The sequence below is a fragment of the Lates calcarifer genome, unplaced genomic scaffold, assembly GCF_001640805.2.
Source record: "Lates calcarifer isolate ASB-BC8 unplaced genomic scaffold, TLL_Latcal_v3 scaffold_55_116, whole genome shotgun sequence".
Taxonomy (NCBI): Eukaryota; Metazoa; Chordata; class Actinopteri; family Centropomidae; genus Lates; species Lates calcarifer.
In genome coordinates, this window is record NW_026118166.1 from 112,018 (window position 1) to 125,534 (window position 13,517).

The 13,517-nt window shown below is 44.2% G+C and overlaps 1 protein-coding gene across 1 annotated transcript; it reads left to right on the forward strand.

The window, feature by feature from the left end:
* Positions 1-523: 523 nt before the first annotated feature.
* Positions 524-9,291, forward strand: LOC108882211 (eukaryotic translation initiation factor 4E type 2). Its single transcript, XM_018674574.2, has 7 exons — positions 524-685; positions 1,294-1,369; positions 2,480-2,611; positions 7,319-7,423; positions 7,645-7,797; positions 8,233-8,369; positions 9,111-9,291. Exons 1-7 carry the CDS (start codon positions 669-671, stop codon positions 9,148-9,150), a joined length of 660 nt encoding a protein of 219 aa, XP_018530090.1. The 5' UTR covers positions 524-668; the 3' UTR covers positions 9,151-9,291.
* The last annotated feature ends 4,226 nt before the right edge of the window (positions 9,292-13,517 follow it).

A 13,517-nucleotide genomic window follows, 5' to 3' on the forward strand; every position in this document is an offset into this window, starting at 1 on the left:
TACAATTAATACAGACTATGTTCATAAAAAGACAACAGCTCCACCTGCTGCACACACCTGTAACTACACCTGTACCTACACCTGTTTCTGATACAACCTGATTTAATACAGACTGTTTGATGGTCTCCTCCGTTGTTATGTTGTTGTGTTGTGTATATTTTTTATAGTTTTATCTTGTTTTTATCTTGCCTTTACTCGTATTTATGTCTTTCTATCTTTTCAATCACTTATGCTGCTGCAACAATGTAAATTTCCCCATTGTGGGACTAATAAAGGATCATCTTATCTTATCTTATCTTATCTTATCTTATCTTATCTTATCTTATCTTATCTTATACCAGGTATTAATAACAGATGAAAACAGGTTCGTAATTATAAAAACACAAAATAAGTATTTATAGAGCTGTAGACCATCTCCTCTAAACATTTAATATGAATTAAATTTAAATTACTTTTTATTGTTCTTAATCCTTCAGATTTCATAAAGCGAAAATCTAATCAAATTTGTCCTTTCTCTCTTCCCGTCCACTGCTGTTGCACATGCGCAGTGACTGCTGAGCTCGTCAGAGCCTCATGAGATGAAACAGGAGGAAAATAAAGTGAAGAAGTGAAATAACAGAGAGAATAAAGGAGAGAATAAAGAGGAGAGAGAGAGAGACGGAGGAGACATGAACCAGCTGCAGCGGTAAGACTCAGATTTAACCCGGAAATAACCGGTAAACTACCGGAACACTGGCTCAGCTAACGGCTAACAGTTAGCATCCGTTTCATTTAAACTTCGTTTATAAAGTTACCGGTAAAATCAGAGTCTGTGAAAACTGCAGTACTTTAAAGTAATATAAGTACTTTTACTGCGACCTGATGAATTACTACAGATTAGTTTTAATGACAGATTTTAATTTATTTTTTTGGTTTTATTAAAAAGAGCGTGACTTCAACTTTCAATTAAAATGTTATCTGATAAAAATAAATAAAATCTGAGTTTATCGAGATGTTATCGATTGTTAACTATTGATCGACTCATTGATTAATCAGCTGTTTCGCAGGTTATTGATTAGATGTGTGATTATGATCAGCTCTGAGATAAACTGAGTCTGTTTAAAACTCTTTGATTATATCTGAGTCAGTGTTTGATTATTATCGATCACCTGTAATGATCAGAATCAATACATGTATTGATCAGAGTGAAAACAGCTGATTAACACGTCAGAGCAGCAGTGAAAGGTCAGACTGAGATAATCAGTGATCAGCTGAGAGTGTGACGTTCACTGACTCACTTCCTGTTTGTTTCAGTCTGAGAGAGGAGGAGGAGTCAGAGGGTTACCATGACGACACTGATGAAACAAACAACAACAACAACAGACACAAGGTTTGAATTTTATCTGCTCACAAACATCAGAGAGTCAGGTGGTCTGACAGAGTCCAGGTCTCAGGTGGTCTGACAGAGTCCAGGTCTCAGGTGGTCTGACAGAGTCCAGAAGCCTGTACCAAAAGGTGGACAGGTTTTACCTGAGGTCTGTTGCCATGGTGATTTACACTGCGTCTTTATTGTTCGTAGTTAACTCGGTTGTCTAAAGCCCCCCCAAAGAAAAAAACCAGTATATAGTGGATGGTAGAGGTTTGTGGAAATTGTGTTTTTATGCTCCACATTTTCCATTTTCACTCAGTTATTTTAATTTGTTATTTTTTTTCCTCTCAGTTGAGCAGCAGAATTTAGCATCATTAGTGTTGAATATTATCGATGTGAATAATCATTTGGGGGGGCTGTTGTAATTGTAGACTACAGACCAACACATGCAGCATTAATGATGGAAATATGAATGTGAACCACTTTATAGAAGGTTTCTATTTGATCCAGGTTCAGTTTCCCCTGAGGCTGAAATACTGTTAACATGAAGTTCATACTGAACATAACAGCATTACATTCATACATATACAGCCTGAGTGTTCCAGGCAGAACATCAACAGGAACAGCTCATTCTCAGACATGTGACCCACATGTTGACTGTAATCCAAGTATCTGAGAAATGATCACATATGTTCTGTGTCCTTCCATCTCATATTACAGATGAAGAATCCAGAGAACATGTGACCAGTCTCTCTGTCTTTGTTGGTTTGACATTGTGTCGTTAGAGTCTCTTTAAATTCCTCTAAACCCACAGAATTAACGTGCGCTCTTCATCTGAGAGATACGGTGCACGCCCCTTTAATCAACACGCACTAACTCTGATTAAGTTAACACCGACTCAACTGACCCACATCTGAACCACCGTCGTACCGTTTAACACAGACTGAGGCAGTCAGGGTTTGTCAACCCCGACTTTACCTGAGAACCTGAGTTCAACCAGAGGAGGTTCAGCTCTCTTTGTAGGACAGAGCCCAGGTCTCAGGTGGTCTGAAGGACCTCTCTCTCTCTGTGTCCAGGTGCAGGAGAACATTAACCTGTCTCCCTCTCTCTCTACCTGTCTCTCTCTCTCAGGTGAGTCCAGGTGCAGGTGAACACCCCCTCCAGTACAACTACACCTTCTGGTTCAGCAGGAGAACTCCGAGTCGTCCGTCCAGCTCCCAGAGCTACGAACAGAACATCCGACAGATCGGCACCGTGGCCTCGGTCAGAGACACACGACGATACAATAATACACAATGATACACAACAATACACAACAATAACAACAACACAATAATACATACCAACACAACGATACAATGATACACACAACAAGATAACACTAGAAAATGCATTTCCGGTGGAAAATGCGAGTGAATGCTGAGAGCTGAATGGATCGCTGAAGCAATGCTGAAAATGGCTGAAATTACTGTTGAACTACAGAAGAAAAAGTTAAAAATTGAAAGGCAAAAGTCATTGATGAAGTTTAAAATGCCTGAAATTATCAGAGACAAAGGGTAGATGCAGAAGATTAAAGTTAAAACCAACAGCTGAAGCATTTGTTTGAATAGCAAGTGCAGACAAAGTTGAAATTTTAAAAAGCATAAAGAGTTGAAGAAAGTTGAATAAGCATAAATGTCAAAGGGTTTAAACCTTTTGATAGTTGAATGGTTTCTGTAGCAGAAAGTATGCAGGAGTAGTTACAACCCAAACAGGGCTGGAAGCAGAAAGGAAAAAACAGCTAAATGCAGAATAAAAAGTGGGAAGTCAAAATGTAAAACTGGAGATGGAAGCTTAAGTGCATTAGATAGAAAAGCAGAGAGCACAAACATGTTGAGGAATCAGCTTAAAGGCAAATAACACACAGCCAAAGCTGGACGATGAAATATGAACGTGGAATGTCTGAACTTCCTAACAGGTAAAATGGAAAGAATTAGGTATCATTAGGTTATAAATTGTGTGTGAGAAGTGAAAGGTGTGGACAGGAGAAGAGCTGAAGCACAAAAATTTGAGGAAAAGTTGAAGGGCTGAAGGTCTGAGTGGTGGCAGTGACATCACCCACTCTGGCCAGCGCAATACACACCCATTATAAACTCAGAAAATCTCATGAAATGAGCATGAAATATAAACTGCTGTCATTTAAAAACTGTACAAGATATCAAAAAGTTGAATGTAAGTTTAATAACTGAACTTATTGGGACTTGTTTAAAGTTTAAATGAAGTCTGTAGCATTAAGTATGACAAAGTAGTTAAGTTTCCCAGAGGAGGTGGTTTTAGGGGATTTGAACTCTCCCTCAATTCATTTGAATGGGAAAATATCTTAGAGAAAAAGCTTAATATTTCAAAAACTATAGATAATATTAAAAAGTTGAATGTAAGCAGGCATGTCCTCAAGAAGCTGAACGTTTTGATACTTGAACGGTTTCTGTAGCTCAAAGTATGTAGGACTAGTTAGCTGCCGAAGAATTGAGGGATCAGAAAAAGAGGATTTCAATTCAAAGGCAGCAGCTACAGTGAGCTCTGAGCCCAGACAGCCACACAATACAGAGATTTGCTTCTGCGCATCTCTTGAACTCCTCCTAATAATTCAAAAACCATAACTCCTATTGATAAAATCAGGTAACTACCAGCACCAGGAGACTTTACTGAACACAGACATGTGTTATTTGTGTAGATAAAGTGAAAAATGACCACAGTATGGCAGTTTAAAAACTGGCCTGCTGTGACTGTTGTATGAAGACAGCTAAAATGGAGATGAATGGAGGAGTTGAGGGCTCCTGTTGCTGATCAGAGGCTGTTAGGGTTAGGGTTAGAAGTGAAAGGTGTGAGCAGGAGAGGAGCTGAAGCAGAAAAATTTGAGAAAAAGTTGAAGGGCTGAAAGCCAGAGTGGATGATGTCACTACGGGACATCACCCACTCTAGCCAGCGCAATACACACCCATTATAAACTCAGAAATTGCTAAAAATGAGCATGAAATATAAACTGCTGTAATTCAAAAACTGTACAAGATATCAAAAAGTTGAATGTAAGTTGAATAGCTGAACTTGTTGGGACTTGTTTAAAGTTTAAATGAAGTTTCTAGCACAAAGTATGCTGAAGTAGTTAAAGTTCAAAGAGGCTGAAGTTTTGAAGGAGTTGAACATTCTGTCCATTCATTTGAATGGGAAAAAATTTTCATAAAACTCAGCATTCACACTAATTACACAACAATACACACAACACAATGATACAAAACAACACAACAACACAAAGATACACTACAATACACTGTAACTCAACAACACACAGACACACAGTGATTTACTCTGTGAGTAGAAACAGTAGAAATATTCTCTATTGATCAGTCTGAGGTTTATTTGTGTTCTTCTATCTGACGTTGAACAAACTGATCATGTGACTCAGACTGATCGGATCAATCAGTTCTATTGATCAGAAACATTGATGGGAGAGAGAGAGAGAGAGAGAGAGAGAGAGAGAGAGAGAGAGAGAGAGAGAAGCTCAGTGCATCATGGGAGATCTCCCGGCAGCCTAGGCCTATAGCAGCATAACTAAGGGATGGTTCAAGCCTGAGCCAACCCTAACTATAAGCTTTATCAAAGAGGAAAGTTTGAAGCCGACTCTTAAAGGTACAGAGGGTGTTTCTGCCTCCTGAAACTGGGAGAAGGTTCCACAGTAGAGGAGCCTGATAACTGAAGGCTCTGCCTCCCATTCTACTGTTAGAAACTCTGGGAACCACCAGTAAACCAGCATTCTGGGAGAACAGAGTCCTGGTGGGATTGTAGGGGACTATGAGATCTTTAAGGTAAGATGGAGCCTGACCATTAAGGGCTTTGTATGTGAGGAGGAGGATTTTGAATTCTACTCTGGATTTGACTGGGAGCCAATGTAGAGAGGCTAACACAGGAGAAATATGGTCTCTTTTCCTAGTTCCTGTCAGTAATCGTGCTGCAGCATTTTGAATCAGCTGCAGAGTCTTTAGAGACTTGTTGGGGCAGCCTGATAATAATGAATTACAGTAGTCCAGCCTGGAAGTACTCAGTGAGTCTGCATCACTGTCTACGAGATGATCGAGCTGGGAGGGAGTAGCTTAAATTAAGATGAGGCACTGGACCTAAGTTCGTGGGAATCATTTCCTTGAATTTAACTACTGCATTATCGGAAATATTTCTAGTCAGGATGTTTTTTGCTGATAAAACATAATCCAGCAATATGAAGTCGAAAGTGATTAAGAAGTGGTCTGATAGAACGGGATTCTGTGGGAAGACTGTTACATGTTCAATGTCAATACCATAAGCTAAAACAAGATGGAGAGTGTGACTGAGACAGTGAGTGGGTTTATTTACACACTGAGAGAAGCCAATACAGTCTAGTAAAGAGAAAAAAGCAGAGCTAAGGCTGTCATTGTTGACATCAACATGAATATTGAAGTCGCCTACAATAATAACTTTATCTGTTTTAAGAACCAAACTCGACAGGAACTCTGAAAATTCAGATAAGAAATCAGAGTATGGACCAGGAGGACGGTACACTACAACAAATAGAATTGGGGGCAGATACAGTGTCTGTGGGGTAATGGAAGGGTGACTGCTCTAAAGGAGGCACAGAGAAGCGTGTCAGACTGCAGCTCTGTCTCCTGGCCTGAACTCTGGATTGTCAGGGCTTTGGCTTCCTAATAAACTCTGTCAGATTTCTAGATATGAGAGATGCTCCATCAAAAGTGGGATGAATGCCGTCTCTCCTAACCAGACCAGGTCTCCCCCAGAAACTCTTCCAATGATCTACAAAGCCCACATCGTTTTCTGGACACCACCTCGACAGCCAGTGGTTGAGTGAAGACATGCGGCTATACATGTCCTCACTGGTCAGATTGGGCAGGGGACCAGAGAAAACTACGGTGTCCGACATGGTCTTTGCAAATGTACACACCGAGTCAATATTAACTTTAGTGACCTCCGACTGGCGTAGTCGGGTGTCATTAGCGCCGACGTGAATAACAGTTTTATTGTATCTACGCTTATCCTTAGCCAGCAGCTTTAGATAAGATTCAATGTCGCCCGCTCTGGCCCCGGGAACACATTTAACGATGGTCGCTGGAATCGCTTCTTCACGTTCAACAAAATGGAGTCTCCAATCACCAGAGTTGGCTCCTCAGCGGGTGTGTCGCTGAGCGGGGAGTATCTGTTAGAAACGTGAACTGGGTGGTGGTCGGCAGTGGGCTGCTGCTTACGACTCCGCCTGTCCTTACGAACAGTCACCCAGCCAGCCTGCTTTCTGCTGCTCGGGAACTGCCGGGGGAATGCTAACAGGAGCTATGCTAGGCTGCTCCGCACCGGCTACAGGGTTTAGCTGTTTAGCACTAGCTGCTGAATTAGTTTCCATGGTGCGGAGCCGGGACTCTGATTCACTCTGATTCAGCCTCGCCTCGAGTACAGCAAACAGACTACATTTATTAAACATTATCACTAAACGAGGCAGAGGAGTAACTGAACATCTGACACGCAGAGCAAGAGAAGGCAGGAGAGGGAGAAGGAGAGCGAGAGGCCATGGCTGAGAGTTTAGCTAAATCAGCAGCAGAAGATAGAATCGATAAAGTACCAGACAGGAAGTGGAGAAAGTTGGTGATTTATTCTACTGTTACTGTGAATGTGCAGATTAAACTGGTGATAGAGTCACAGATGTAATGTCGGTAAAGAGAAAGTATCTAGTCTGAGACAGGTAGACAAGAAACACCGGTAACCAGAAGTGACGGAACACGCTAACCACAGCACGTCACCACGGTAACAGTCATCATAGATCAATAAATCAGAGTTTACCTTCTGCTGGAGACAGGAAGTATCGTTATTTCAGACTGACAGAATCTCAGGTCGTAACTGATAATCAATACTCTGTGTGTGTGTGTGTGTGTGTGCGCGTGTGCGTGTGCGCCTCAGGTGGAGCAGTTCTGGAGGTTCTACAGTCACCTGATCAGACCAGGTGACCTCAGTGGACACAGCGACTTCCACCTGTTCAAGGAGGGAATCAAACCCATGTGGGAGGTAACACACCTGTCTGTCTCCTCACCTGTCTGACTCCTCACCTGTCTGCTCACCTGTCTGTCTGTCTGCTCACCTGTCTGACTCCTCACCTGTCTGTCTGTCTGCTCACCTGTCTGTCTGTCTGTCTGTGTCCTCACCTGTCTGTCTGTCTGTTCACCTGTCTGTCTGTCTGCTCATCTGTCTGACTGTTCACCTGTCTGTCTATCTGCCCCCCCCCTCAGGATGAGTGTAACCGTGGGGGGGGGAAGTGGATCATCCGTCTGCGTAAAGGTCTGGCGAGTCGTTTCTGGGAGAACATGATCCTGGCCATGGTGGGGGAGCAGTTCATGGTGGGGGAGGAGATCTGTGGAGCCGTGGTCTCTGTCCGCTTCCAGGTAACAATACTACTACTACTGTAGTACTACTGCAGTACTACTGATACCACAGAGAATCCTTCCTGGTCTGATGAAGACCTGATCCAGTTCAGATCAGTCAGACCTGATCCAGTCCAGGGCTCAGTGATGTCAGTGACAGAGCTGTGATCAGTTCATTGACTCTGATCTGGGAATCAGACCCTGATTCAGTCCCTGATCCAGTCTGTTATTGTTCTGTTTGATCACTGAAGAACTGGTTAAACAGAGACCTGATCGTCTGTGATCAATGAGCTGAACTGGATCAATAAACTCTGATCAATAACTGATAGACTGTCGATCAGATCAATGAAACATCACAGAGGAACCTGGAGATTAACACACCTGTATACCTGTCTGTCTCTCTCTGACCTGTCTCTCTCTCTCCACCTGTCTGTCTCTCCACCTGTCTCCCTGTAGGAGGACATCCTGTCGATCTGGAACAGGACGTCCAACGATCAGACGACGACGTCCAGGATCAGAGACACTCTGAGACGAGTCCTGAACCTCCCGTCCAACACCATCATGGAGTACAAGACCCACAACGACAGCCTCAGGTACTACTACTACTACTACTACTACTACTGCAGTACTACTGCAGTACTACTGCAGTACTACTGTACTCACCATCATGGACTCAGACTCAGGCCCAGGACCAGGTTTAGACTCAGACTCAGACTCAGACTCAGGACCAGGACCAGGACTCTGACTCCGCCTCCGCCTCAGACTCAGACTCAGACTCAGACTCAGGACCAGGACCAGGACTCTGACTCCGCCTCAGACTCAGACTCAGACTCAGACTCAGGACCAGGACCAGGACCAGAACAAGGACAAGGACCAGGACCAGGACTCAGACTCAGGACCAGGACCAGGACCAGGCCTCAGACTCAGACTCAGGACCAGGACCAGGACTCAGACTCTGACTCCGACTCCGACTCAGGACCAGAACAAGGACAAGGACCAGGACCAGGACCAGGACCAGGACCAGGACTCAGACTCAGGACCAGGACCAGGACCAGGCCTCAGACTCAGACTCAGACTCAGACTCAGACTCAGGACCAGGACTCAGACTCAGACTCAGACTCAGACTCAGGACCAGGACTCAGACTCAGACTCAGACTCAGGACCAGGACCAGACTCAGACTCTGAACAAGGACAAGGACCAGAACCAGGACCAGGTTTAGACTCAGACTCAGACTCAGGACCAGGACTCAGACTCAGACTCAGACTCAGACTCAGACTCAGACTCAGGACCAGGACCACGACCAGGACCCTGACCTTGTCTCTCTGTGTTTCAGGGACAACTCGAGCTTCAGAAACACAAAGATTTCTCTGTGACGTCCTCTGACCAATCAGGACACAGATCACCGTCACTCTGCTCTCTCATTGGCCGGTCGAGGAGTGTGTGTGTGTGTGTGTGTGTGTGTGTGTGTGTGTGTGTGTGTTTTCAGTGTGGACCAATAAACTGACTGAACTGAACTGAAACTGTCTCACTGTTTTTAATCTGGAGTCTCTCTGACTGTCTGTCTGGCTGACTGTCTGTGGTGGCTGCTCATAGATTTAACATGATGTCACATGACCTGTGATGATGTCACATGACCTCATTCTCCTGTGCAGGATGTTCTGAGTGTGGTGTCAGGTCAGTGCTGCAGAGCCAGGCACTGCTCCTCATACTGATCTATCACAGAACCAGACCCTGTTCCAGGCCCTGTTCCAGGTCCTGTTCCAGGCTGTTCCAGGTCAGTGCTGCTGAGCCAGGCACTGCTCCTCATACTGATCTATCACAGACCCAGGCCCTGTTCCAGGTCCCGTTCCAGACCCTGTTCCACACTGTTCCAGACCCTGTTCCAGGGCCTGTTCCAGGCAACTCCAGGCCCTGCTCTAGACCTTTCCAGGTCCTGTTCCAGGCTGTTCCAGGTCAGTGCAGTGCAGGTCTAATCCTCCTCTATTCCTGGCTTCAGACCAGCTGGGACCTGTGATCTCTGAGGATGGACCTAATCCAGATCAGGATTAACAGGTCAGCCTGATCCAGCACAGGATGTAGACCTGTAACAATGTAGACCTGTAACAACGTAGACCTGTAACAACACAGACCTGTACCACTGTAGAACCTCACAGTGTAGATCCGTCCTCAAAGACTAAACTGTGAATCTGACGCTGTTCAGACCTGAACCACAGCTGGACCAGAACCAGACCAGACCAGGACAGACCAGGTTATTCTGACCTGACTGATCCAATAGAGACTTCACTTATTGATCCACAGCAGTGTGTGTGTGTGTGTGTGTGTGTGTGTGTGTGTGTGTGTGTGTGAGGTTTACATCAGTAGAAACAGTAGAAACAGAAACTTCTCCTGCAGTGAATCTGAGTAAATTATTTTCTGTGTTTTTGAATGAAGTTTGGTCTGAAAGTGATTAAATCAAACTCCAGACATGTTATTGATCAGTTATTGATTATTGGTTTGTGTTATTTCACTCCTCTCTTCACCTCCTCCTCCTCTCTCAGAGGTCGATGATGTCATCAATCAGGAAGTAACGTTTAGTTTAATGAACTCGGATTTAGCAGGTAACACACACAGGAAGTCATCCTCTCATTACAGACTCTGAAGCCAAAGTTTTTCCTGAACCTCAAACAAGATTAAACTAACCCCCCCCCCCCCCCCCCCCCACACACACACACACACACACACACTGAGTGTGTATGTCTCACTCTCTCTCCCTCGTTCGACCTGACATCAGCACTTTCTCTCCGTTCGTCAGGTTCAGGATTTTCTTCTTGTTTCGACTGAAGCTGAAGTTTTTTCTTCGACAGATGAATCTTTGAGTCAAAGGTAAACACTGTGTGTGTGTGTGTGTGTGTGTGTGTGTGTGTGTGTTACAGTTTATTTCCTGATCAATGTCAGACTGTTTCTGTGTGTGAAGATGCATCAGAGTAAAGTAGAACTCAGTAGAAACCACAGTGGTTCAGGTCTGAGGGTGAATCAGTTTTAATGATCTCAGATCAGGTCCAGGATCAAACAGGAACCTCAGACTGAGCTGCTGCAGTCACACTAATCAATCAGTTTGATCAGTTTGTGGTTTTAAACAGATCAATCCTGATGATCAGATCAAACCTTTGAACACTCATCACCTCTAATCAGCTGATCGACTTTTTAATCAAACTGTGACACTGCTGTGATGTCATCGACACATCATAAAGGGTTAAAAACGAACCAATCAGACATCTCATCAACAACAGGCTGACAGCCTCAGTTAATGTTCAGGTTTTCATGTGAGTCAGGATTTTGTTCACAGCTTAACTGTTAGCTATTAGCTCTGTTAGCTGTGTTAGCTCTGTTAGCTGTTAGCTCTGTTACTGTTAACTCTGTTAGCTCTGTTTAGCGTTAACTCTATTAGCTGTTAGCTCTGTTAGCTATTAGCTCTGTTAGCTCTGTTACTGTTAACTCTGTTAGTGCTGTTAGCTGTTAGCTCTGTAAACTCTATTAGCTCTGTTTAGCGTTAACTCTGTTGGCTGTTAACTCTGGAGCTGTTAACTCTGTTAGCTCTTAGCTCTGTTAGCTGTTAGCTCTGTTAGTTCTCAGGTGTGTTCAACAGTGATGTCAGCATCAGGTGTGAATACTTACCTGTGTTACGGGGACATGTTTCACACAGCACTGAGGTGTTCAACTACAATACAAGTTATTTTGTGTAGTTATAATTAACCAACGTTCCCTAAACGTCTCACCTGCTGGTTGTCAGGTTAACGAGGCAGCTGCACCGAAAAACACAGGTGTTCACTCATTTACTGCAGCAGCTCAGGTGTTAGAGAGAGGAAACAAGGTGCTCTAATGTAAAGTTTGGTGATTTTATTGACCTGCAGCTCAGGTAGAAGCCAGGTAAAGCCCAGGTGGAGCAGATATGTTTCAGTAGTTTGCTGCTGATGGATCCACTGGTCACATGATGCAGTCATGTCCATAACCCACACAGGTGTACGTCATCATTTACACGTCCACCCTCAGGTCAGGTGTGTTGAGGTGTTAGCGGGCCTGGGCCCTGCCTCCACCTGCTAACTGACACCCGACCCTGATACCTGTCCCTGCAGGTAGCGGCTCCATGTAACCTGTTCAAGCTGAACCTGGCTGGGCCCCATGGGTGAAAATCCAGCTACCAGACACTCAGGGGCGAGCTCCCCTCCCAGGTCTGGCTCCAGGATGGTGGTTCAGGTTCAGGGAAAGATCCTGGTCTGATTTAATACAAAGGTTCAGACACAACCTGTTTATTTACACTCAACCAGAACTAAAGAGGGTTAGTCTGAACCACAGACTGAGTCCAGACATGAACCTGGTCTCTGGAGGTGAACCTGGTCTCTGGTTGTCCTGGGCTGTATCATTGCACAACGAATAAACTTCTGCTTTCATCAGATCCTGGTTTTATGAACCTGTGTAAATCAGGAAACCTGGAAACACCTGTTGAGGTAACTCACCTGTGTTCAGGTGAACACACAGTTTAAAGTGAGTTTAATGTGGAACATCGTCACCCTGTCAGCTGGATTAATCCCAGAATGCATTTCACAGCAGCAGTGATGATCAGCTGATTCTGAGTCACAGACTGTTTTTTATAACGTTTTTTATTCCCCGCTGACGTTTCAGAGGAGTGAGAGCTTTTAGTCAGTGTCCATGGTCTTCCTCCTGTGTGATGACTGTGGATCTAATATTTAAACATCATAAACTCTTTACACTGAGAGTGTCGACAAACCAGCTGGATGACATCATCAGACAGATGTGTGATGTCACCAGGTGAGGGTGGTGTCCAGGTAGATGTTGGCTCTCAGAGTGCTGATGATGTTCTCTCTCTCTCAGCTTGTGTTAAGAGCGTTAGCATTGTTGCTATACTTAGCGTTCTTAGCGCTCTTTAGCATTAGCTAATGGTGTCAGTCAGCATTAACATGAAGCCTTAGAGGTCAAAGGTCACAGCAGTCAGCTCGGTTCAATCTGTGAGAAGGAGTCAGAGTCAGAGACTGAATTTCCCTTAGGGGATGAATAAAGTCATCTATCTATCTTATTAGTCCCACAATGGGGGAATTTACATTGTTGCAGCAGCATAAGTGATTGAAAAGATGAAAAAGACATAAATACGAGTAAAGACAAGATAGTGCTATAAAAAAAATATACACATAAGAACAGTATAAACATGACAATGTAATAAAAAATATTAACAGAAGAGTAATATACACAGGAGTTTATACACAGAGACAGAAAATTAACTAAATACAGATATTGCACATTTTGAAATGGTATTATACACAGTGAGTGACTGATAGCAGCTGTTTGGATTAATTAAAGTGCAGAACCTAGTGAAAATGTCCATGTGAGTCTGTGGTGAACTAGGAGCAGAGCTGGTTGTAGAGTCTGACAGCAGCAGGAAGGAAGGACCTGCGATACCTCTCCTTCACACACTTTAGGTGAAGCAGCCTATCACTGAAGGAGCTGCTCAGTGCTGTCACACTGTCCTGCATGGGGTGGAGCTCATTGTCCATCAGGGTCCTCCTCTCACCCCCCACCTCCACTGGGTCAAGAGGGCCCCCCAGGACAGAGCTGGCTTTCTTGATCAGCTTGTCCAGTCTCTTCCTGTCTGCTGTCGAGATGCTGCTGGTTGGAAGTCTGCAGTGTAGAGGGCGCAGGAGCCAGGACCGTTCCCTGTGGGGCCCCCGTGCTGCAGACCACCATGTCA